At 41.0% G+C, this 26,427-nt stretch overlaps 1 protein-coding gene across 1 annotated transcript in view; it reads right to left on the reverse strand.

Moving 5' to 3' along the window:
• Positions 1–4,657: 4,657 nt before the first annotated feature.
• Positions 4,658–26,427, reverse strand: part of GPC6 (glypican 6) — a gene marked incomplete at its 3' end in the record, with an annotated part of 768,549 nt that continues 746,779 nt past the window's right edge. The window contains exons 8-10 of the mRNA XM_082043523.1: positions 14,450–14,586; positions 5,318–5,493; positions 4,658–4,860 (exon numbers count right to left, since the gene is read on the reverse strand). Coding sequence (XP_081899649.1) covers positions 4,658–4,860; positions 5,318–5,493; positions 14,450–14,586 — 516 coding nt within the window. The remainder of the gene's footprint in view (positions 4,861–5,317; positions 5,494–14,449; positions 14,587–26,427) is intronic.

The raw sequence follows: 26,427 nt of genomic DNA on the forward strand, positions 1-26,427 counted from the left end.
TGGTTCTCTATTAGGTCTGCTATGCTTTTAAACAGACGAGAAAATGGTTAATTTCATATTGTTAATCTTTCATGTCCACTGTTACTATGGTACTCTGATCTTTATCATTGTTTTATTAAAAACAGTCATAATTACACACGTTAGTTTGATCCTCACAGTCCATGTGAGTAGCTGCAGTGGAAATATTGCCCCATTCAGTGCATCACTTGCCCTAATTTTCTCAGAAGTATGCATTGCTGTGTCCATTGTGTTTCGACAACGTATTCTCAGCCCCACAGCTAAGTCTTAGCCTTTGAGGGTTGAATTTCACTTTGAAATCGGGGTTTTGAAGTTCTATGGGATGGTCCACTGTTGTTAACTCTATTCGTTCTCATCCTGCATGTTTGAAAATTTGTGGGTTCATACAGTAGACGTAGTAAATACAACTTTGTAGTCTTTGAAATGTGGATTTCTTCTTAATATCTGAAGTTTGTTCAGACATTTGTTTCTCGAATGAAACCTGCAGAAACCTGATTTTCCCAGCAGAATAATTAAAAAATTTCCTGTATTCAGTTTTAATGGATTTTCTTCAGAAGTAAATTAAAACCAAAAAGCACAACTTGTATCTGTGCTGTAATTTATTTTTCATGTTGAAGTAATAAAAAAGTCTCAGTGAACAAGTATAGTTACATTAGATAATGATTCGGTTGGTTAGCTAACTGAGGGCAACCGCTGCATGCTGAGACACTGCACACACAGCCCACCTCCCGAGAACAGCTCTAGCTCACAGACATTTTGCACAGAAGCAGCTCAAACTGGTTCACACAGCTTTGGGAATTGTCCTTCCTAAAAATCCTGCAGACCTGGGGTAATTCATACAAGTGAGACTCGGATTTTGGGAGCTTTCCACAGACAGAGCTCCGTGTTGCCTCTTAGAGAACTGAGATAGATCAGCCATTAGCAGAACCCTGAAGCACACGTTCCTCTACTCTTCCTCTTTATCAGGAAATCTCTACCCTCTCTTTTCAGTTCATTCTGACTGTCTTTTTTGTAATGCTTGAGTTTAGCCAGAGTTCAGGTAGACTGCTCTGCAGTTACACTAATGTGAACCCAGACATCAGGAGAAAAATCTGCAGTAGTGTGAATGCTAATAATTTGGGGACAATGTTAGATCGATGTAATTAATATTAAAATGGAAAACCCCACAGGGGTCGACAGCACTGGTTATGTTATTCATTGCATCGATTTTGTTAAGAGCCTCCACTGTAAAAGGACATAAAATGGCAAGAACTTCTGGATTGCAGAGCACAAAGGGTTTATAAAATCAAAGGATTTTTTCCTTAGGACTTAGGTCTCCTTTCTTGAACAGGTAATTGTCTTTTTTATAATTTCTTACTTTAAATATTTCTCTTCTGTTAGCAGCCAGTAAATTGTGGCACATCAAAAATTACCTTAGAAGAAGAGTTAATGGATGTAAAGGATGTGCAAATAGAAGCACTGAAACTGATGTAGATTCCAGCATTTATGAACACAAATGCTATATCTTTTCTTTCCTTCATTTCCAATTTCATTTGCTCTGTAGGTTTAATAGCTCTCTTAATCTCAGAAAAATGTGATGTATGAAGAGTGTATCCAACCTTTAGGGACTATTAAAAGAATGTATGCCTAATACCTCATGCAAAGGCATCTCCATCTCCTGACAAAATATCACCATGCATAGTAGGAAAATAAGAGGAGAAATAGTATGGAAGACATAAATTTCTGACAGAACTTGCACAAGGCAATCGCATTTTGGCAAAGATTAGTCTGGTTTATTGTTTCACTAGCAGTTTGTAAGATCAGGTCCAAGTAGAGGGAGAGCCCCTCCTGGCAAGCTCCCCAAGTGAGAAGAGCCTTCAGCAAACACCCTGATTCTTGGGGATCCCTCTTACTCCTTGCCCACGAGTCCATGGAGGTCTACAAATAGCTGAGAGCACCCTGGACAATCAGTTTGGCTGCATCAGCTGCAAACAGTCACCAGACCACCTGAATGTAGGCCAAGGCTAACACAAAGACCCTAGGAGTACATTGGCTCCTTAACCAGCAGTGTGGAGCAGGTACAACAGAGGACTTGCCTCAGAAGGCTTGGACTTTGTCACCTCTCAAAAAGCTTCCAGACCCAGAATAATCAGATGGAAAGAGTATCAGTTACCACTGAATAAACACACAATGGGATAAATAAAAATGACAGACAGCTTGTCCTGAAACAAAGTTGCTGAGGAGGAGTAGCATGGAAAGGATATGTGTATGGGTAGAAAGAGACAGATCAGGGAGAGCTTTAAAGGGCTCTCCTTGTGGACAGATGCATGTACAAGTTCAGGAAAAAAATGAAAAGAAAAGGTCCCCTGCTTGCTACCTGCTGTACCAGGGCAAGTGAAAAAACCTGTGAGAATTGGTTTGAACTCTGCTGTTTAACTTTGTGAAGGCATTAAATGCTGAATCACGAGATCTGCTCTAGAGAGAACCATCAGAGCAGCAGGAAGCACTGCTATAGCTGGGGTGAGACATGCGTGGTCTGAACACCCAGCCAGCAACTCCTGCACGCTAGGCTGGGCCCAGAAGAATAGATTATTTTACTTTGAAGTAAACAAATGGGAAAAAAAGAGAATGGAAAACATGTGGCTCAAAACCTATGCTTTTGTTTTTAGACATACTATATAGATAGGTTGTAAATACTTTTTGGTAAAAGTGCTTAAGTATACTTTATCCTAATGTACTGTGTGTTTTCTAATTTAATTTCATGCCTAAATCAATAGCTAATTATAATTTGACAAGCAAAAGAGATTGCGATGGATATGATCTACCTGCTCTGCTGCTAAATTGCAATGTGGTTGCCTGGCTTTACAGTGTTTCCACAGTTTGTCTATACCATTTCCAGAGTCACCGTAAGAATCAGGAAATAAATTTCTGACGAATAATTTCAACACCATGCAGAATTGTCCCAGGAGCCCTTTGTTTGTGGCTGATGGAAGAAGGAAGATTTTGATGTCTAGTTGCTGGCACTTGTGTGTCCAGGATTTAAACACCTTCCATCTTGGGTCTTAATGACCAGATGCAAATTAGGGAAACTCTATCCAGGACCATGGTCATTTAGGCAATGAATATTAAAGCAATGTATCCTTGAGGAATCTGAGAGTACAATTGCGATCACAAATAACATCCGTGTCCTTCTCTAGGCTTATCACATAAACTCATATGCCCCCCCCCAAATTCATACATATGAGAGAGGTTTTCTCCCCCACCCTGCAAACCTGTTAAGAAACGGACAACTGGATATGTAAAAAATTCTCTTCTTTGATTTTCGTGCTCACCAGTCATTAAAGGGTTACTTTTCAGAGCAGCATAAAAAAAGAAGAGTTGGTTGACCAAACATTTTTTTCTTACAAAGAGGTGTCAACCCTGAGCTTGTAATTAAGAAGTTAAAATCTGTGATTTATATATATTTATATATATAAAAATAGATGATCATACTAAGACTAAAAAAGTGAAAGAAATCTCCATGTCACTACTATATAATTGTTTGTTCTGAAATTTTGTAGAAGAAATCCTTGTGACACTGAAATTAACTGATATGAAAGATGTAGTTAGCTGTGAAACACACTACTGATCAGGTCGCTGTTAGTCCATTAGAGAATTGCCGTCTTGGTAGGATAATAAACATAGTAGCAGTAAGTCCTAACTGATGTCAGAACTGTCACAAAAGGAAAGAGAATATATCACAAGAGATTATTTTCTGTCCGAACCCTTGAGGGGAGATTTGTCAGGAGCATTGTTTAGCATTACCACCATGGCTGATGGTGAGCTAAGTGGAAATCTGTGCCAATTGTATAACATGGATAAATACTAAAAGAAGCTAGGTGAAATCATGCTACTACTCAATTTTTTACTGGGCATTCAGATTTAAATCCTAAACAACTGTAACATGATATTCTGAAGCTAGTGGAGTTACTATCATACTAAAAGATAAACTTATTTTTTCAGCTTATCTACCTTCATGCCAATATGATGTGGCTGGCAGAGGGAGTGCAAGACATTTGCCATTGAAATATACTTTTGTGTTGAAAAAAAATGCAGACTTCCTCCCTATAGCAATGATCATTCTGATGACCTGAATCATCCTACAGAAGTTCCTAAAGGAAACCTGTCTGTCAGTGAAGAACGGTTGCATTTTTTTTGTTCCTTTCTTGTCTCTTCTTTTTTTTGTTTGTTTTGTTTTGTTGATATCTGTTGCAATGCAGCAGCCTTGAGTCAGGCCTGATTCAGAAAGAAAACTGTTTTCTTGGCTTCTTTCCCCCTCTTTTTTCTCGTTAGGGGAAAACAGACACTGTAAGATCCTTTTTTACTTTTGCAGCATAAAAGGAAATGAAGCTCAGAAAGTCTCCTGTAATAAAGGTTTGAGAAAGAATTCTCTCAAGGATGGATATAATCTTCAGAGATATCTGAAAAAAACAGGAAGCAGTTCAGTCTGGTACCTGGTACTCTTTGGGAAAACAAAAAATGGAAGCAGGTTGCAGTACTGCTCTCTTCTCGTAGAAAACTGCAAGTGTTTGTGGCATGGTCTGTTGTCCAAGAGTATAAGAAAAGAAGAAAGTTGCCTGTTTCTGTAGCTAAAACACAGTTTCTCTGATCAGATCCAGGATTATCTCCACTGTCTCTGCAGTACGAGACTGATGAAGGCGACAAGCAACGTCTGCAGTGACCAGCCAGGCTGCGTGGCTGAAGCCTCTACCTCCCTCCTGTCAGAATCGACCAGTGGTGCTTCGGTGGTGACGAAATCGAACTCGGTGGGACAGATGTCATCCGTACAGCCACTTCCACTGCCTGAGCCGCTGGTTTCATCACCTGGCACAAGGAAGTGAGGGAAACAGCATGAGGTCCATGCATTACAGTATTTGTCCCTTTCCTCCATTCCCGTTCCACCCAGCACCCTGGTGGGGATGAACACGGCAGGAACGGCAAAGTGTCAGTGGTGCGAACTTTCATGCAATAAAGGATCGAAATAAAAGCCTCTGTGATTTAGTTAGGTGTTTGAATGTCCTTCTGAAAAAGGAATGGATTGCTGGCATTATGGAAAGCCCTCGGTGTCTTTATGCATTTGACATGAAGATAAGCAAGAGAAGCAAAGGAAACAAACATACAACTGGAATTTCATGGGACAGAAAAAGACTTTTTTTTTTTTTTTACCATTGTCAGCAGCACAGACCGTAAAGACCAAAGAAAGGCATTCCAATGTGACCGATTTATAAATATCTTCCAAAGATATACTTATAATGGTTTATAATGGTTAATGATTTCTTACTTGTATCCTGGAAGTTGACATCATTTCCATTATATGCATTCTTCAGTTTGTTAGTCATGACACGTAAGGCCATAATTTGCTGTCGAATGAAGGTGTCTGGCCTTGTGATGTCCACATCTACTTCTGGATTGTTGATCTGGTTGGTCAAGCCATCATTCATAATCTCAGGCAAGTATCTATATAGCAGGATGAATGATTAGTTTAAGATGCAATAAGTTTCAGAAATAAAAGACTGTACAGTAAATGCTGTGCCAAGCAATTTGACACTGATAACAATTATGCAGTTCTTAAACAGCTCCAGTGAAACCACTTTAAAATATGTTTTTTAATTTTACAGAATGTAAAGGCTCTTTTTTAGTAGCTCAGCTGCATGGAGAGCAGAACAGATTTGAGTTATCCAACCTCCTAACTCTCCACATACTCCCCAGCAAGTGCACTGACTCTGTAAACTATAGAAGAGGTTCACCTGCCAGCAGTAAGTCACTGCATGTTCAGATCTTCTGCTGATACGAATGGTTGCACACTAAATTAAGCATCTAGTAGTGCATCCTTCTGTTTTTATTTCTTCCTGCTTAAAAACGATGAACTCTTTGTAATATATGGCATATTTGTTGTTCTGAGATAGTTTAGAAGGCTACCTTCAGGGATTATGGCTCTGCTTGTTCAAATGAAGCACTTAATTAATTTTCCTCTCAATTTTTTCCTTGCACTCCCTTTTGACCATTGTGAACAACATCTCCAGCCTATCTGACATCCAGGCCCATGAACAGTGTTGTGGATTTACCAAACTCCAGTATTGTCTTTAATTTGGACCTTATTCCTTACAAACAGGCTAGACTTACATCTCCCATGTGTGCGTAACATATTTAAGGTATGCCATTTCATATCCATCCACAGACCTGAATTTTTTTATTCAGGCTCTTAGCTTATCATTTCTTGATTACTGCAGCATTCCCTTCTTTGACCTTGGCAAATGCAGTCTTAGGCTGCTCACAGGCAGCAAGTGTGCTTTTGCAGGTATCTCTTCCCCACAAAAATCAGCCCATGCTTTCAATCATCCTACTGTAAAAGTCTTCATCATCTTTTGTTAAATATGTACACTTTTTCCCCTGCTGCTATTTGTCCTCAGGAAACTCTCCTTACAGGCATCTGCAAAGCTACTTTTTTTTTTCCTACTCTGAATCTCTGTTAAAAATTACCTGTGCATTTTACAGGTGCTAGGCTGATAAAGGGCTGACATTATTTGTATGTGCTGGCATGGTATCCTGAGAAAATAGTGTCTGTTCTCTCTCATCTGTCTTTATTTACCTACTATCTTTGTCTCATATTTACACTGCAAGGGCTTTGGGGCAGCTCTACCCTTTGTTTGTGCTCTTTATCAGGATATGATCTATTTTGTAATTAGTTTGCATTCCAGGCTATCTTACTGATGTTTGTGGGACTCCTGTGGGTATGTGCTCAGCCAGTACTGATAGCACAGTCTAGCTTACTAATGGCAAACTTTCATGTTGCCTGGTACCAAATACAGTTTAAGAGTTTTTTACTTCACTCTCACTTGTGCCAGCCCAATTCTCTATCAATATTCAAATTTGGCCCTGGTGTCAGTGTTAGGTTCATACTGGTCTGGAAAACAAGTATATCTCTTAAAAAAAAAGTGAGAGTGACAGAGAAGAAAGGACTTCCTCTGCTGAAGTCATGGTTAAAGGAAGACAAGTTTTGTGTTGCTTTTGGAGGTTCACAAAATGATGACCGCTTTGCTGCACCAGGGAGGGGTTTAGTCTCATCATAATAGGTACTCACTTCACAAGATGAGACTCATTTGTCATCAGTGGCCTTTGAAAGTTTACATGAGAATAATCCTGGGGGAGTGTGAACATGTAAGAACAAGACATGACTGCCAAAAATACCCAGCCTCAAACTGTGTGTCTTGTTGTTTCATTAGTACCATAATGAGAAATAACAGTACTGTAGGGATCCCATCCAGACTCCTATAGTACAAGCTTAACTACGGTGAGAACACAGAGCCATCTCCCCTAGTACAGAGGACTGCAGACTGCAGTGTTATGAATCACCAAAGATAGAAATTGGAAATAACTCTGCAGAGCTGCCTGGTGGCAGCAGGATGGAGACCTTGGCAGGCAAGGAAACTCTGGGCTGCAAAAGAACAGCACCTCTATCTGTCACACATCTCTACAAATGAAACAGCTGCTGTAGATAAATTACTCAGCCTAGAAGTATATCAGTGATTTCAAGGTGCGGTTGATTAAAAAAAGTAAGAATCTAAGAATTGCCCTGCTGGATCAGAGAGGATGTCCATCTTGCCTGGTACCTTGTTCATGACAAGGGCCATAGCTGTTAGCAGCTAGAAGTGATTTGAAATCACCAAATGTTCATGTGGATTGCTCTCCTTGTTTATGAAGAGTTAGATGCTCTTTATTGCAAGCCATCCAGGAGAAGCTATGGCTAGCTCTGAATGGCAGTTCACAGGCTTTTTTTGACTGATTTATGTTTGATTTCATCTTGTCTTATAGTCAATAATAGAAGAAGAATGTACTGACTTCTCAGTAAGCTTTTCATATGGAGACAATATGAGTGAGTCTGGAGATTTAAAGCAGTTAAAGTGCTCTTTTTATTGAGGTTCATATTCTGCACTGTGATCAGTGTGGGTCTGGTGCCCTTCTGAAGACCATCTAACTTTACATGAGCTGGCCTATTCAGTCGTAGGAAGTGATTCAGTCAATCTGTCACACACCTCCTAGTATCTGCTTCAGGATTTGGTGATCCCCAAAACATTCCTGGCATGGAGGCGTTAACCCCTCAGGAGAACAGTCCAGTGCATCTCACCTAGATGTGTAAGGCAGCCATACTGGATGTGGGTCACAAGAAATCTATTACCTTATGGTTGTCTAAAAGTTAGGTGGATACTTAAATTCCAAGGGGAATGAGCCACTTAGCATTTAGGGCGTAAGGGCATAAGAGCATAAGAATTAAAGAGGCTGAGGTTTCATCTTTAGGTTTATACAGGTACCATAACTTGTACCTGTACAGATACCAAAATATGCAACTGTCAGTGTATGAACAGACTCCCACTCTTGTCAGATCTAGTCGACACAAGTTCTAGTCAAAACTAGTCAGGAGTTTATTTGTCAGTAGAGCAGGGACAGCTGTTAGAGTCCCACGTGCCTTTGGCCAGACGACTAGCTCATTAGATTTCATCTGCTGGGATTCAGTTGGACAAACATAGACATCTGGTGCCATTTGAATGCTCTTGGTTATTCCTCCTCTACTTGTTACTAGCCCTGAAGTGTGTGGCTTTCCCATAGGTCCTGCACCATATCTACAGGTGTGAGGGGGAGATCATGTAAATTTGGGGTATCTAAAATTATATCAGCTGTCTTTCTTTAGGCAGCTGAATTGAGTCTTAGATGTCAGTTCAGCCACCAGGGTGTATGCTGATTGGTGTCCTGTAGGGTTTGAATATCCTGTAGGCCCAGTGTCTTATTTGCCAGCTCCATGAAGGTGTCTTGACTATTTAGACAGTCTCACACAGCAGTAGATAAGTGTGTTTAAACTGTTGAAAACTGCCCCATTGACTACACTGTCAGGATATTGGGGATCTCTTCACGTAATTTTTAAGATGTCTAGCAGTTCTTGCCCAGGCTCTGGTCAGGATGGGAGGTAGTGTCCTGCATCATACTCATCTCAGACATGCCATACAGTCTCAAATGACACTGCTCTTGCTTGGGCAACACAAATGATTCCTTATTGTCTCCCCCACAAGCATCTATATTTAAATGCATGAGTTTACATGCCTGCATGTGAAGCTGAATTCTGCCCTCATTATTGAACTAGTTCATCTCCTTCCTCAGGGGGGAAAAAAAAGGCATAAAAGCCTATATTGAATGTAAATATCTTTGAATTATTTTCCTTTCTTGAAAGGACTGGTACAGATAGAGGAACACGCAGCCCAAGGTGTTTTGTGAGTGACGGCCTCTGAGAGGCAGCCCGGCACATGTTCTGACAAAAGCATTTTGATGTGTGTAGGGTAGGGTTAAGTCACATGGAATTGGAAGCCATGTCTTGGGACCACTTTTTGACAGAAGATTTGTTGCTGGCTGGGCAAAGTTGTTGAGCACAGCTGCTTTTTCTGTAGTTCTGTAAATGGAGACACCCCTGTGAATTTTAAGCTTTGCTGCTGCTTCTGCTCTCGTTAATGATCTCTTTGTATGCCTGGCCATTACAAGAACTATATGCCCATTATAAACAAAAAGAAGAGAAGTGCCAACTTGAATCAGTGTTTGTTCTTTGCGTCCTCCTAGCAAAAAAAAAATTAAAAAAAAAAAAAATCAGCTTTCTTAGCCCTCTGAGAATAAAGAAACTGAACAATATTGTTTGTTTTCTGTTGTTTGCTCCTTGCTCAGCTATGTCAGGATTTTAGCGTAATTTACATTGTTTTCTAAAATATTAATGCTTTCTGTTCCTCTTAGCCTTTCCATAGTTCTTGTCTCAGCAGGCACAACAGAGATGTCTTTTGGCACACCATAGCCAAGCACTACAAAGCCTATTTTTAAAAAAATTTCTATGAAAAAAAGACAACTCAAAGTGGAGGAATCTTCCTTTTTCTTCCTTTTTTTTTTTTTTTTAAAGACATCTGCCTTAAAGGGCACCACTCTCCATATTTTGCTGCTGCTTAGAGTATGACTGGAGCAACCCACCCAGGCAGTACTGGAGTATTTCCAGGTGCACAGAATTGTAGGCAATAGAGTACAGAATGCAGCACAGGCTCACTCAAACTGGGCTGGGAGTAGGCAGTCACATCTGGTCCAGAAAGATAAGTGCAGTGGAAAATTGGCTTGTTTGGCTAACTAGATCGCCACATCTGATTCTGTTTGCTCAGGAGGTAATCCCCACAGGATTTTTTTATTTTTTTCCTCCAGCTTGGAGAAAAGCTTGGGGAGACAGAAGGAGAGGGAGAAAAATGGCTCATCTGCCAGTTTTTTGGAAGGAAGAAGCTGAAAAAATAAACTAGAGCCATCCATTAAGAATAAGCAGTTTTCCCACTTACTGAGAAGTGGTTTATTCACACTCTTACCAGTGGTGCTAAATGTTTATCTTTGCCTACCTCCAGGTAAAGGACATTGAATGGATTCTCATTGCTGGTCAGCAATGAGCAGCTTTCCCAGGGCAGCCACTGATCTGGTGAGTCTTTCTTTCCACCTCAATTTCAGCAGAAATGAAAGACTCTCTGCCCAGAAGTAGGGACTCACCTACCTATGGCAGGAGAAGAAAATGCCAGGCCAACTGAGAATTTATGCTATGTACATTTGGGTGGAATAGCTTGTAGCTTTGAGCTAGATGTTGAAAATTACAGTGTTAATTTTTCCTTTTATTTCTCACATTTCTCTATGCTTGACTCAAGCACTGGAACAGGTTGCCCAGGGAAGTGGTTGAGTTGCCATCCCTGGAGATGTACGTAAAAGATATATAGATGTGGTGCTTAGGGACATAGATTAGTGGTGGAATTGGCAGTGCTAGGTTAATGGTTGGACTCCATGATCTTAAAGGTCTTTTCCAAACTAAACAATTCTATGATTCTACAGGTTTGGGGTTTTTTTTAATGCTTATAATTACCGTCTGTCTTATATATAATTTTATTTCTTCTTCATTGTACTTGGAAGAGTGATAGCATTCCTCATGGAAAGGAGGACAAGTCTCATCTCTTCCATAGATTACAGCCTTCCAGAGCTAAAACATATTAGTAGGTCTATAGTCCTGGTGAGTAAGAGCACCAAGATGATAGTGAATGAGCATGTCTCACATGGGTTTGTTGAAATGAGTTGGCTGAGTTGGTTGGAGCAACTCAAGGTTCTTCTGGCCACCAGAGTGGTTGCAGGTTTGGTTACTGTTCTCATTTCAGTAAAAGTCAATCATTCAAATGCTAATAACTTGGATTCAGTTTAACTCCTAAAGCCTAAATTCCATCATGCCTGGGAAAATTCCTTAATTTCTGGACAACAGTGAAGAGGTAATCAACTGTTAAGAATTTATCTGCATTTAAGGAAGAAGCAAAACTTTGAAGTTTGGTCTTAATGATATTTTTTAGGTCCTAAATATATTTTAAAGACATGTCTGTACATCTGGCACAAGTCATTAATTCTTTAAACATAAAATTATGTTCTTTTGTGAGTACAGATACAATGGGAAGACCTGTTAGGGATCTCTTTAAAAGGCACTTAATTTAAAGTAGCTATTATTATTATTTCTAATATAGATTTTTTTTTTTTTTTTAATAAATGTTTTCCTATTTACACAGCACTTGGTTTCTACCTGATGTGTCCTGATTAAAACCACTCTTTGTACAGGATCAGCAAGGAGCCAAGTGCACTCTTCCAGAACGCCAAATAGATGACTCTGTTACCCCATGATTATTCGCGAATTTGTGACCTTCGTTTGGCGACTTGGTGTCACTGCAAATTAATCATGGTAGCAAAGTGATATCTGGGGAGTGTAATAACCACAAGTGACCTTGGTGTAATGCCTCTCTCAGGAGAAAGCCTAGCTTTCATTTTCTGTAGTCTCAGATTTGTAACTCTTTTTCCCTGTAAAAGCAGCATCGAAAGGTGATGTGTAGAATGAAACATGAGGAATAGCGTCTATCTGGCAGTTCAAAGTTTCTAATTCTTTATACCACCATGGGCTCTGATCAAAACCTAAAACCAGTCTTCTTTCCCAACAGCAGACAACACCATGTTGTCTTCTTATTTGTAGTATTATATTAAAGCCTCGGAAAACAGCAGATAGTTAAATTTCATTTTTTTCCCCATCATTAGCTGTTGTCATATTCTCTGGAATTAAAAATGCAGCTCCTTATATAGCACAGGGGTGCTTAGGATGGGTGGCACGGTGAACACAAATAGATGTATGCATATTGGCCAAATTTTGCCACGCTTGTTCTTCTGAACTAGTGCTTGTTATCAGATACTAATCAAAGATACATTATTTTTTTTTCTTTATGCTGCAGTAAATGTCCTTGTTCACCACCCAAGAGGTGATTTTACATCTAAAGCTAGTTATTTTCCAGTATATTATTTCATATACAAACCATGGCATTCTATGGTATCTCTCTGATTTATTTCTGTTCTCTCCACGTGAAGCATTTGTTGAATTCTGTTATTAAGTGTATGACTATATGTTTCCTGGACAGAGGAACAGTGGCTGAGCCTACTGAGGTCATATTTTCAGGAGATACTTCGAAGCTGTAATTCTACATCCAGTGAAATGTGCGTGAGAATGTCAGCAGAGGATAGCTTTTCTCAATGGCTCCAGAACATTAATCTCAGAAGGCATCATGAAAATAACCAAAATTGTCATAAGACAAATACTGTAAAAGGATGCTGAAAAACTATGTGCATAAAATGCACCTCCATAACTCCCAACAAATGTAGAAGTTCTTCCAGAACCTTCAGTGCAGGAGCAGAAGGCAGCTGAACAGTATTGGCCAGACATGGTACAAGCACTAGCATTGGTCATGGAAGCCAGGAGGGATCATAGAAGGTTTATTTGACTGCTCTTTTGTAGAAAGAATAGCATATATCTCTTATTAATGGATACATCCTGATGTCATGCATGGCGTCCAGCTGGGAGGCCTGGAAATGCTGTTTAACTGCTGCAGCACATTGGCTTGGGGCCATACCTTACAAAGCCCATTGACTAGAAAAGATATTATAGCGGAAGATAAAACCACATTTCTATTTCTCTCTTCATGCTGTTCCTGTGTGATGAGTCCTGTAAGAGCCAGATGCTCCTTCTCACTGTCTTTCTCAGAGTCCCTGGGGGATTTCTCTGGATCTGGGACTCAGGGGCTGAGCAGTGACCTGCGCTTTTGGACAGATTTGTTGTGTGTGTCTCAAAGTGGGTTCAGTGGGCTAGCAGCATCCCAAACAGCCCTCTCCTTTCATCTGTAATATGAATCCTATTAAGCCTTATGTAGTCAGGCTAGGAGAGAGGGTGTGTGTTCAGTGCAAGACCTCCTCCTGTGAAGTGTGTGCTCGATAAAAATGATTATATGATGGGATTGGTGTAATCTATCTGTGTATCCATCAGTCCATGCAAAATGACATTTAACATGTTAGTGAGTTTCTTCCCATGTAGTCTTATTTTCATCAAGCTTTTATAATGTATGTGCTTGTCTCACTTTTTCTTTTTTTTTTTTTTTTTTTTTGGTTGTTGTTTGCTTGTTTTTTAATTCTGACTTTGTCTGTACCATCAGGTAAAAGGAAGATAAAGATTCCAGTGTCTGAGTGCCAGAAAGCTCTCCAGATTCAGCACTCACCAGACATCAAAGCTCTCAACTCCTTCCATCTCCCCAAAAGCACAAGCTACCACTGCAGACCTGAAACCTGACTGCCTCCAGTGTGGTCCTTGAGCCAATTCCTCTCTTGGTCTTTCTGAGCAGGGATAATCAGATCCTCTCCTCTGTCAGCTGATGAATCCACGCTGGGACCTTTGGAGACACCTGCTCATCTGCCAGCTCCAGCCCTCCCACAGCCAGCACCAAGCAAACTTCAAAATCAAAACTCACAGAAAACTCATCACAAACAAGGGCAGATGACCACGGTATCTTATGAAATAACATAAGGTCAAGCCTTCTACACAAGATAAGTAGGAGTGTCGCATTTATTCTCTGCTGGCTATTTTTTTTTTCCCAGCAAATAGCCCTAAGCTTTGCCAGCCAGCAAATAGAGCTGAAATTCCAATTTCTGTTTCATCCCAGTATGATATCCCGAGAGTGCAATTGCTTCACAAGCTGTCAGTCCCAACACAGGGATGCTAAATGGAGCTAAAGAGCTCTTTGAAATCTCGATATAAATTATCCTTCTGGAGCTGAACCAATGAACATTTTCTGTGTTCCCATGCTGACACGCTGTGCACATTTAGCCTGACTCACACTCTGGCTTTAATGGCACCTTGACAATAAGTAATCTCAGCAACAAGCTGCGTGTGGACGATTACTTGCTCTCCCCATTTCTGTTTTGCCCTTATAAATGGTTTTGTGAAACGCCCTTAGTTTTGTGATTGCTTCAGGCTGGATGGGGATTTGGATTGAGTGCGGTGGAGAGGGGTCCACCTCACCTCGCCTTGGTGTGGCCATTCCAGCAGTCCTCCTCGACTGACGGACCAGCTGTCACTCGCTCATCCTTGCAGATTGTGTAGGGTAAAGTTGACCAGAACTTTTTAGAGAGCTTTAGTTTTTCTTTAATGTCTGTTACCTGATTAAGAGACAATGAGAGGGAAAACAGGTTAAAAACATCAGCCATGCTCACTATCATGTTAAATAAAGTTTAATTCCATAATGGTGATGATGGTGAAGGTTAAGAGGACTGAAGGTTCTAAAACTTAAATTTCTGTATTTATGAGCAAGGGACTCAGCTTTTGGGTTCAGAGAGCACAAATAATCAAAATTATGTTTTTCCACAAGCAAGACACTAATAAAAGCATGTTACACCTTGCTCTTTCTAGTCTCCATTTGTCTAAGATTTTCTAAATACACATATTTCTAAGAATTAATATGCCTCGCAGTCTGCTGAATGTAAATTCAGTTAAACAGTGTACATCAGATGAAATGCCTCACCCACCAACTTTGTCATATTTTAGATAAATATTTTATTTAGAGCTACATAAGCAGGTTATAAAGATTGGTGCAGTGCTGAGTTGATGTTGAACCGATTTAAGATACGCAGGCTGAACACATTGCAGTACATTTTGGTTTCAGTAACAGCAAGAAGTTTGTGTATATACATGCATGCAGAGACTACCTTCATCTTTGCTGTTAGGTGTATATAAATATCTGCAGCTGGATACAGACTTCAGGTTCAAGAAATGTTGGGAAAATAGTGAAACAGTTTCTTTACATTATAAACTCCTTGAACAAGGAGTTTGTAATTTGGCATGATTCAGCAGCAAGCAGGAACAAACTGAATTTCCCACAACAATTTAACGAATAAAGGCTCTGGCTAAAATGTTACCGGTTCTTGTTTTATGTTTTGTACACTGGAGTGGAAGAATCTACAAGAATAGATACAAAACACAACAAAGGACAGACTACAAAGGATGAATGGTGTCACTGTTGTTCTTATGGAAACAGATGCATTTCACATTAAGTTGTAATAGGATTTAGGGGAGCTTTTTGAATAGCTTTCAAAGGAAATCGCTGAGCTTTATTCTTCAAAAAAAACCCAAGAAATAAAATCTCTCCATTCTTCCATTCAGTTTTGAGATTGGCTTTTAGGTTGTTGAGGTACAATATTGTACTTGGCTATTTATCTCTTTTATCTTTTGTTCTGAAGACATGATAGCTCTCTGAGCAAATGGCTCACGCTGCTTTGCCTTGCTTAAACTTGGTGGAATGTCACTTTATTAGCTAGGAGATAGAAACAGCCAAGGATGTTATTTCAGAAGCACCATCCACATTTTCATCTATAAGAAATAAGTCAGGCAGTATTTGGCTGCATGAGCTATTGACAGTGTTTCTGGCCACGACAGACACCTTATAAATCTCCTCCACACTTCTTGCCAAGCCCTAGTGGCTTTGTTTTCATATGAGACACTAGCAGCATTTGCAAGCTTTAAAAATCTCAACAGGAGAGCCCTGTCAAGCCAAAATTTAAATTCCAGTTTACAGATCACAGGCAAGCCTTCATCAGTAGGGGGAATGTTCTCAGGATGCCTGCCCTTTATGATGTCTTTGGCTGATGGGACCAGGGTCTTAGGGCAGACAGCAGCCTCTCCTTCTGCTCATGCTGCAGGTAAAAACTCCAGGATCCCTCCCAGTACAGCTAACCAGCACAACCAACTTGGTTAAGCTGCCTGGTGTTCACAGAGAGGTGTGTAAAATCCTGTTAGGCCACAGTGCGGTAAATCAGACAGAGGAATCCTATAGAATACATAGGGAAGAGGGTGTACAGGGAGGAGGATCCATTCATACAAACTTCAGGAACAGGAGAGCCAAGGGGACAGATTTTCTTATTTATTGCCCATGCCTGGATAACTACACAAGCATTTTGATTGATAGCAGTGGTGAGCAATTAGTTATCAAAGCAATAACTTCGCCACTATCTGGAAGTTATTTTAAGCTATTCAAAACTCAGATGTTTAGAGTTACATTTAGATTTCTACTTAATCAAATGAGAGCTAGTTCTCCCAGACTGCAGACTTCTGTTTTTGAACTGCAAGTGACACAACACCCATTTTAAAGTGATTTCCTCTCCTGGCCCTTGTAAGGGCTGTAATATGGAGTACACAGAAGTCTGCAAAAGAGTGGAGAGTGGTTCTTACAGCTCACATGCTGCACACAGGCTGTCCAGATACTCCCAGAAAATCAGAATGAAGACTCCCATTCCCTAGTCACCTCTGAAGATATTAAATGATGTTTACATACTCTATATGTGTGCTGCATATAGACAACAAATAATTAAATTTCCTAGCAATAAAGATTTTTTTTTTTTTTTTTCAGAAGTGCACCTGGCAAAGTAAGATGGTCTTGCTTTACCCAGGACTGTTGGCAAATCACAGGTTTAATCTCACAGACATCCCCCTGAGATGTCATTCCCATTTTAGAGCCCGGGGGGAAGGGAGACATTTACATGACTCACAAAAAGCAGCAACAGCAAAAATGACTACAGCTTAGGAAAAGGTTACCATTTGCAGCCCCCTCTAGGCTCCTCCAATTCAGGTACATTTTAACAGTTTTTATCCCCCTCAGGTATTCCCCCTCAAAGCTGTTCCCAGCTCCCCCTTGTGTTACTTCACCAGCGAGTTTTAAACAACTTGTGGACTCAGCCTGCGAAGTGTTGCACTTTCCTGCTGTGTGACCGGGTCTCTGTTAACCCTCTCAGCTTTTGGCAGTGGAGTTCACACATCTACCTGAACAGTTCCTCAAACCTCACTCTGAAACTGGTTTTCTGGAAATGCAGGGTGGTTTCTGATGGCCTTGAAAGAAGGATTATGAGCATGGATTGATTAATGTGCTTTTTCAAGGGAGTAGCCCGACGGCCACGTTCACTTCTGCATGATGAATGCTTGGGCTGGCAACAAATTTGGAAGACTTCTAATGTAACTTTAAATGCAGAATAGAATTAGGTGACGTAATGCCCGTGATGATATGTAAAACTTTCGCCTGTGGGTTTTGGTGGCTTCAGTTCTGGGATCTCCTCAAGCATGGCCACAGAAAGTCTCTTATTAGTCCCCATGGTTATGCATGTCCACTGTACATCATTCTGATCACCATCAGCATTTAAAAATGTGTTACAGATGTGCAGTCCCTTGAAAACAAGGCAAAAGCTGCTAAGGATTCAGTTAACATTGCTTGCTTGTGATTAACCAAGTCAGACCTTAGTGACCTGTACCCTTGTAAATGATTCTTTGGTATTTCCTATTCTTTGAATTAAAGATTGACTTTCAAGCTCGGTTAGCTTCTGTGGAAACATTTAAACATGAGATGTATGCAATTTTGATATTTTACATATTTCCTTTCCACTTTCTCTAGCTGAGATTTATTCAGATTAGGACAGCAGGAACTCTTTGGCTGTAGTTAGCCTGACTTTCCCTAGCTATCTTCCTGACATAGCCCTGATATTATACTGAACTACTTTTTTTTCAGCTACTTTCAAGGTACTAAATTTGTTTTAAACTGCAATACCTTATCTCTCATAAGAAAAAGGATATAGCAAGAGCCATGCAAAGAGTCAAATTTTTAATTTAATGGGAGATATATAGAAATGGATATTAAAATAGCCTGGCCTTCATCTATAATTGCTAACAGAAGGGAAGCGTTACTGTGTAGGTGAGAAAAGTTAAATATTTGCCTCATTTCCAAAGAGAAATTCATATCCGGAGTTATGGAAATGATGTAGTTACATGCCCTACATTGAGAAATACAGTTCATTTCTTATTTCTACTGCTGACTTCTTATGTGACTGAGGCAGTCATGTATGTCATGCAATTCCTCAGCAGAATTTGGAACAGCAGCTGTGAGTTCAGTTCCAGTCCTACCAGCACAGGTTCAGTTATAAGCAGGTAAATAAAGATGACCAGTGTTTCTAGCTTCTTTACTCACCTTGCATTCTAACATAATGAAATGAGCTAAAAAGGAAGCCCATCATTTTAGCTGGAATCAGACCTTAGCATTCCTTGTTTTGATTCAAGACATATGGATAAATTAGAAGGACTTGGCAGGATAATTCAAAAAAGCCTTGAAAATACCATGCAAAATCAAAAGTGAGATGACTACATTTTATAAGGTTTGAAATACCCCAGGAAGACATTTGTTTGTGAAATGAGCAGCCACTTCTCATTTCCAATAGTAATGTGGGAGCCAAAAAGCAAATTTTAAAGGTGGGAGCCCTAAAAGGATTTTTAAAAAGTAAATTCCCTTTTTTTCTCCTCCTTTCCTGCTAAGTTCTCCCCTGGCAAGTCCGTCTCATCCCCTCCAATATATTCCCTACTTTCACAGATAGAGGAATATTAGAAAACACTAAAATAGTGTTCAAAGCTAGTAGAATGCATCCAAAACTGACCCAAATTCGATGCAATAAATGATATGGAGTCTTGCTTGTGTTAAGAAGAAACGGTTCTCTTTAACCTTCTTTTTTTCTTCCTGATGATTTTGCATTGCATGTTTTTTTCTTGTTTATCCTGCAATTTGGGAAGATTTTATTTTTGATATACAAGCAGAATATTGAGCTTGCCTTTCTGTCAATACCTTCTCGCTGGGGATGATGCTCAGAAACACCTCCATGTAAAGTCCCATTGAGAGTTAAGCCTTTATAACCCAGGAAAATGTACAAACATTTCTGGCTGATCACTGGACACCACTTCTCCGGTGCAGCAGGGTGCCACTCCGGAAGATGCACTGTGGGTGGGCATGTGGTGGCATAGCCACTTGGAAGATGTTTGCAGTGGATGTTTGTGATGGGGCACTGTATTAATAATTTCAGGAACTTCATGCTGGGTTTGTAAAGTGTATCCTACTGGTGTGTGACACCAACAGAACAGTTACAGACAGTGAGCAGAAAGAGGCCTGGGGTTTTGCCTTAGAGAAAAGACATGAAAGTAGCTATCACAAGCCACGTTTGTGTCTATGTAGTTTCTTTAGTCACATACTCCTTTGCCCTTCAATCCACAAGCAACATTTAAGTAATGCCACTTTTTCATGCTGCATTATTTCCAGATGAAAAAACAGACTGTTTTCTACTGCCTGCTGCTTGCTTTCCCCTAGATGTGTCTAACATACCCAGCTACGCACCCGGCACCCTTGCAGTCTCTATTTAAAATGATGTAGAGCTTGTATTAATACAATAATGGGCAGCTTGATAACAGATTTATGGATATGGTGCTTGACCACCTGAGCTGCATGTGGGATCATGAGGAGCATGTCCTTCGCCATGGGCATGGCCAGGTAAGAACAAACAGATCATCACAATCTGATTTGTGTTATGCCATACTAGCAGAAAGCCACACCAGACTTTCATACATCGATCAGTATTTATGTCCATTAGGGATTTAATTTGAAAGCATTCTAAGACTAATGGCCAAGAACTTGTTTAAAAGGACTAGGTCAGCAAGCACATATTATACACTGTCTCTAACTGATGGTTGTGTTTGTGTCTGCTGCGTGTGGGTGTCACAGTTAGGGTAAGAATCATATGTCACAAGCAAGTTAGTACAGAACAGAGGAGTGTTTTAATTGATACGCAGTTTGCCTTGCAAACTGGGCTTAATGAAAAGTAGTTCACTCAGACCCCTCTTTTAAGAGCTGCCTCTCAAGAAAGACGTCTCCTCTATGTACTTTGCTACAAATGTCAGCTTTATATACATGTCTGAGGCACTAGGCAATTGTGTATAAGCAACTGAATGGGGCTCCCTCTATCTCACCCAGCTGTTTGAGTTTAGCTAAAGAGGATATCTCTTGCAGAGGTTTTTTTTTTTTAAGGTACCTTCATTTCTCCACTGATTAGATATGGGGAGTGTAAGTGCATATTTTTTGTATAGAACAGCTCATTAGGTGCCCAAAATTTCAATGTGTGTTAGCTACCTCAGCGAGGATGACCTGCTTTGATTCAAAATGAGTGAAGCAGCACTTTATTTGCTCTATATGGAGATTACTTTTCCATACATTATACATTTCCACACTTTCTCACAAAAGAAATCTAAATGCCAAGCAGCTGCCGAACCACCATGTGCTTGATCGCGGATAATTTTTTCAGCCTTTTAAAAAACAGTGAAGTGCGTAGGGCACGGATTCAGCGGGATTTGAGCATGGCGTGGGCTCTGGCTGCTGGGGAGCACCCTGGATGTGGGGGTTCCTGGAGATGGCAGTGTTGCTCAGCCTTTGCGCTGCTGCCAGCCCCCCGACGTGCGCCTGCTGCGTTTCCCAGAGAATAACGCTGTAGATTGTTCCGCTGAATATAAAACTGACAACCCTGTTATTTTAAACTCAAAAGTGACAGGCTGTTATTTTAATGAGGTCTGCCAGTGCCAAGGTTAACCAAAGCTTTATTTCCCCTACAAAACTTTAAGGCTGCGGTTCTAAAAAGGGGCTTGTGAAATTTTATGGTTATTGATACTTTCTCAGTGCAGATGAGTTCTGAGGATTTCACTCAGGCCTTCTTGTGCAAAAAATGTTTTTGTTTTTCTGCCTCTTTAAAAAAAAAAAAAAGACGACTTTGTGACTTTAAATGGTCCGGAGCTCTACCGATGACTGCCTGCTTGTGATTCATGTTTCTGCACAGAAAAGCAGATGACAGCTCTTCTCATCAAGAACTAACACTGAGTCCCAGTTATAAAGCACAAATGGGTGCTTGGGCAATTTGTGAAATAAAACAAATGAGCTAGGTGACTTTCCAAAGCAGCAAGACTTTTCTCACCAGAGTATTTTAAAGTGAAATGAAAGGTCTTGTTTTCCTCTCCTTGTCTCTAAGGGCTACCCACATCTTTGACAAGCAAAAGTTAAGGCCTTTAATAACCTTATGGCACTGCTATCTTTTTGTGTCTTAAACCTCACCTGGAGACCCCACCTCCAGCAGTTTCTGCGGCTCTGCAGAGAGCTTAACACTGCCTCACATCACCAAATGGAGGCTTCTTTTTAATAAAAGCACTGACATTATTGCTTACAGACAGGTGAAGTCTGACACCAAACTCTTCCCACAATCAACATTCATTTTGGCTGGGGAGAGAGGAAAGCTAGGAGTCTGTCAAATGGTGGAGCAACCTGGGCTAGCCTTCTATTCCTTTCCAAAAATGTGCCCATTCACTTTTGCCTTGCTCATGGCTTGATTTGCACAACCAGTCTGCCTCGTTAAGTAGGTATGTCAGGGCCAAGTTCACTGCTCATGGCTCCCCAGTAAATAAAAACTTGGCTTTTTGAAAGTGGAAGTCACTGGAAACATCTGTGCCTTGAAACAGAAATCTGTAGGGACTTGAAGCAGCTTTTCCCTTTCCTGCGGTACCTGGGAGCAGTTCGAAAGAGCTGGTCTATAAATCTGGCTCAAACAAATCCAAAGCACTTGGAACAATCAGCTCTTTATTGCAGATAAGTAAATATACCAGAAGTATGCTGGAATCTTAAAGATAAAATGCCTGTGGTAAGGCTCAGACATTAAGCACTGATTCTTTGTGAACAGTCCTTCACCTCTCCAAGCATAAACGATAATATCTAGTGTAAACAATTACTGATAGAATATTTCAAACTTATACAAACTTTCATTTGTCCTGGAAATGTTCTTCTGCTACCAGTAGTGAAGTGGCTGTTTCTTCTCTTAAAACTCGAGGGTTTACAGGCAACTGCATGTGTTGTAACAGACAAGGAGTTCAAGCAAACAAACAGCTTTGAGAAGCACAAGATTTCTAAGGGCAGCAAAAGCTGGGATCCCTCCTTTCATAACAGAGCAAGAAGGATAATTGTACTTCATACTTGAAGTGGCCTTACATTTAACTTCATTTCTTCTAGTGGTTACTTCTTGACATAGCTCCATTGCCTTCCAAACTGAAGAAGCTCTCAGTGGACTCTCAATGCCTTGAAATAACTCAAGATTCAGCAATAAGATAATGGCTACCCTGGCAGCAACTTCTGGGCTTCTGACCTTCCTTCTTCTCAACCGCAAGTGGCATATCCAGTTGTTTACCCAGAGTAGACAGAGCCACAGAGAAAAAGCTGTGCTAAGGTGGCCAAAAATACAGAAAGCAAAGAAAAATGTAAAGCCAGAGTATGTAAGTAGGAGTTTTGATAAAGGATCCACCTTAAGATTTTGAAATTACTGTATGCTGTCATAAAATATTTGAGATGTCTTCCATACAATGTAAAAACCAGTACAGTTTTCCCTATGGACTTCAGGGACCTTTTGGCATTGTTCACAAAGGCCAACTATACTACCTCTTTCTTCAGGAAGTTTAGGTCTAAAAGCATCTGCTCTTCCATGACTGGTGTTCTTATGCTGCAAAGTGATTCATTAATCAGTTAATCAGACTATAGCATCTTTCTCAGCCTATTTTAAGGCTATTGGAAATTTGTTCTCTCTTTTGCCATGTGCCTTCCTACAAGAGAAAGATATAAAAATATCTCCTTCCCTCCAAGCATATCTTGTGCAGCCCAGGGTGTAACCCCTGCCTGCCCTGGTCCAGGAGGGGAGAATGTCAGGCCCTGCAGGCTCAGCCCAAGTGAGGGTGGTCATGAGGAATAAGAAATTAGAGCAGGGAAAATTCATTTATCTTCATCATAACTTGTAATAATGTTTTACCGGAATAACCCAAACTTGCAGGCACAGCGTGCAAAATTCTGCTTCCTCCAGTATTATGTTTTCTTTTAATCCAGAATTAATGCTTGGTAGGTTTCCCTCCCCTAGTGCTTCTGGTTGCCAGTCATTCAGCTTAACTGAAACAAGAGCTTGATTTCAAATGCCTGGATATTTGCATTCTGGATTATTTTAATCCACATACACAAATCTGCATTATTACAAGTGGTGAATATATACTGTTGGGAAATAATTAAAAGTCAGTACAGAGACTTTGTGACATTGCATGTGCTGATTGTGGTGATGTGACGTTCTGTATCTATTTTTTTGCCAAATTTTCTATCTAAGCTCTTCGAGGAAGATGTACAATTTCATTTTCAGAGCTGTTTCAGAGACAAGAGGGGATTCAACAAATTGGTGTTATATCACATGCAAATACAACTTGTTAAAACATCTAAGTCAAAAATGAAAAGTCATGGAAGATTTACAATGAAAATAGTAATATTTTCAGAGAGTGAAAGGTTTAACAAAGGACATTTCTGCCAAGACAAGTGGGCTCAGCAGGAAAAGTGCTTATCAGGAAAACAATCAGAGTCAGAGAGAGCCTTGTAGTGTAAATCCACTATGTCAATAGTCTAATGACTTTCATTGCCTTCCTACTGAGGAGAAGGTGAGTTGTCCTCTGCTGATGTGGAGTTGCTCTCTCTTGTCCTTTCATGATAGGGTTAAGTACTCCAATTACTGGATCCCAACAGAACAACTGCACACAGCTTCCTCAGGGCTGCCAGGGAAAGACACAGGCAGAAGACATAGAGGCTGCATGTAGGTTCAGCTACTGCTAGTGCTTAACGTTCCTTCTAAAAGAGGGAGAAAATTTAAGTGCAGTTTGAAGTACAGCAAAGCAATGAGGCATTCTCATAAGATTTTGTCTAAAAGCAGCAAAATCTAATGAGACTAATCGATTTCCTGTTTTATGCCATGGCTGAGTGGAAAGCTATGAATTTAGATATTGCAAGATTGGTGTTCAATCTAATCCTGTGTCAGGAAATGAACCACTTCTAGTTTTTTGTTCACTTTGAAGCTAAAAGAGCTTGGACACACTTATATCTGGACTCTGGAGTCTGAGCCTCGTGACTCAGTGAGCAGTATGAATTCAAGGTGCACTGCCCACCTCGGCCGTAAATTCTGCAAGACCATTCATGGAATCTAATTTGGACAATTTAAAGAGCAAACGCCAACAGAGATATTTTGTATGGATAAGAGTGGGCATAGTAGCAAGCACTCGAGCTACACTGTGTGAATCTGAATGAGAAGGTGTCTGTCCCAAAGAGTTTTCATTCCAAATACAAAAAGTGAGAGGAGAAAGTAATACCCCTATTACATATATATATATATATGTATGAAAAAATACCTATATCTTTGATAAAATAATTATATACAAAGAAAATTATTTGAAATCAAACAGGGAGTTACTGGATAAGCAAAGCATTACTCCTACATCTCTTGCACCTTTTTAATGAAAAGTCTGTTTTGCCCCCTCGAGTATTGCTTTAAGTAATAAGCCTCTCCACTCTTCCAAGGATATGTCCACCTAACGGTCATGACAATACAGCATAGTTCAATCTATGTTCAAATCAATTGGGTAAATATAGTGTGCAACTAGACTTAGTGTTACTGCTCGAGTATTTATTGTGGCTCTTGGGCAGGTTTTGTAGGTTGCCATCCATCTCGCTGCCACAAGTGTGATGCTGGCGTCTGGGCACTGAATGTCACCACAGTGCTGAGAGTGGAACATCATGTTCTGGTGAAGAGGTCAAGTGAAGAGGCCTGAGTCAGGTAGCTGCATGTTTAAAGTTGATTTTTGTTTCCCAAGAAGGAAGGGCAAGCACCAACCCAAGGCGAGCGAGACAGAGCTGGGAAGAGCTGGAGAATGTGAAGCTGCGGCCACTGCTCCTGACAGCCTGGGAAAGAGGAGGCTGCTCGGGCTGCTGCCCTGCATGTGCTGAGCAGTGACAGCAGTCATGTCAAGCCTGTCTTCTGCTACAGGCACCAGCAGCAACAGGCACTGACCATCTTGCTGTGCCTGCCTGTTCCCCTTACCTTTAGTGCTAATGCAAGAGACTTCCACATCACGGAGACCACAGAGGTTGGCCAAGAGGCCCAGCTGTGTCCCAGGGTGCATCAAGCACAGCATTGCCAGCCAGGTGAGGGAGGTGATTGTCCTGCTCTGCTCTGCACTGGTGCGGCCTCACCTGGAGCACTGTGTGCAGTTCTGGGTGCCACAGGATAAAAAGGGTATAAAGCGCTACTGGAGAGTATCCAGAAGAGGGCTATGAAGTTGGTGAAGGGTTTGGAGGGGAAGTCATATGAGGAGCAGCTAAACTTATTTGGTGTGTTCAGCCTGGAGAAGAGGAGACTGAGGGGAGACCTCATCATGGTCTACAGCTCTCTCACAAGGGGAGGACGAGGGGCAGACACTGATCAAGAGATCTGGCAACCAACGATATGACTCAAGGGAATGGCAGGAACATGTGCCAGGGGAGGTTTAGGTTGGACATGAGGAAAAGGTTCTTCCTCCAGAGGGTGGTGGAGCACTGGAACAGGCTCCCCAGGGAGGTGTCATGGCCCCAGTGTCAGGCCCCAGCCTGACAGTGTTCAAGAAGAGACTGGACAAGCCCTCAGACACATGGTGTGAACTGTGGGGTTGTCCTGTGCAGGGACAGGAATTGGACTCAATGATCCTTGAGTGTCCCTTCCAACTCAGGACATTCTATGATTCAGACACATGGTCCTGACAGGCTGTGTGGCTCTGTGGTGGCAAGGATGCTGTCTCTGGGACATGTGAGGCACAAATGAGATGCAGCAAGAAGGTGCTGTGCATGTTCTTCTGTGCACTGGCGAGGGCAGGGCGGGTGGTGAAAGCAAAACTACAAGACCCGAAGCAATCGAGCTGCAATGGACAGCTTCACAAAGAAGAGGAAAATATTCTTGCTTCATTTTTCCCACAGAGCCCAGACAAACCCTTGCCTGCTCTTCACAGCTGCCTGTGAGCACAAGCAGGTATAAATGAGCATTACCTGCTGCAGAGCTGCCTAGAGCTGGCAGGCAGCATCCTGCTGGCTGCCCCTCTTGATGGAAGTGAGTAGCTGGACACAAGATTGATGCTGGCTTCTTGTACATACACAGCTTAAAAGCAGCCCAGCCTCTGTGCCAGCACCCTCAGGATGGAGGCAGCTGAACACTGGTTATTTATTTGTCTCTTTTTTCCAAGTACCTTCCCCGCCTTAGCCTGCTACTGCATTTCAGCAAGGATTCACGCAAGGC

This window comes from Streptopelia decaocto, assembly GCF_964273445.1.
Source record: "Streptopelia decaocto genome assembly, chromosome: 1".
Lineage (NCBI taxonomy): Eukaryota > Metazoa > Chordata > Aves > Columbiformes > Columbidae > Streptopelia > Streptopelia decaocto.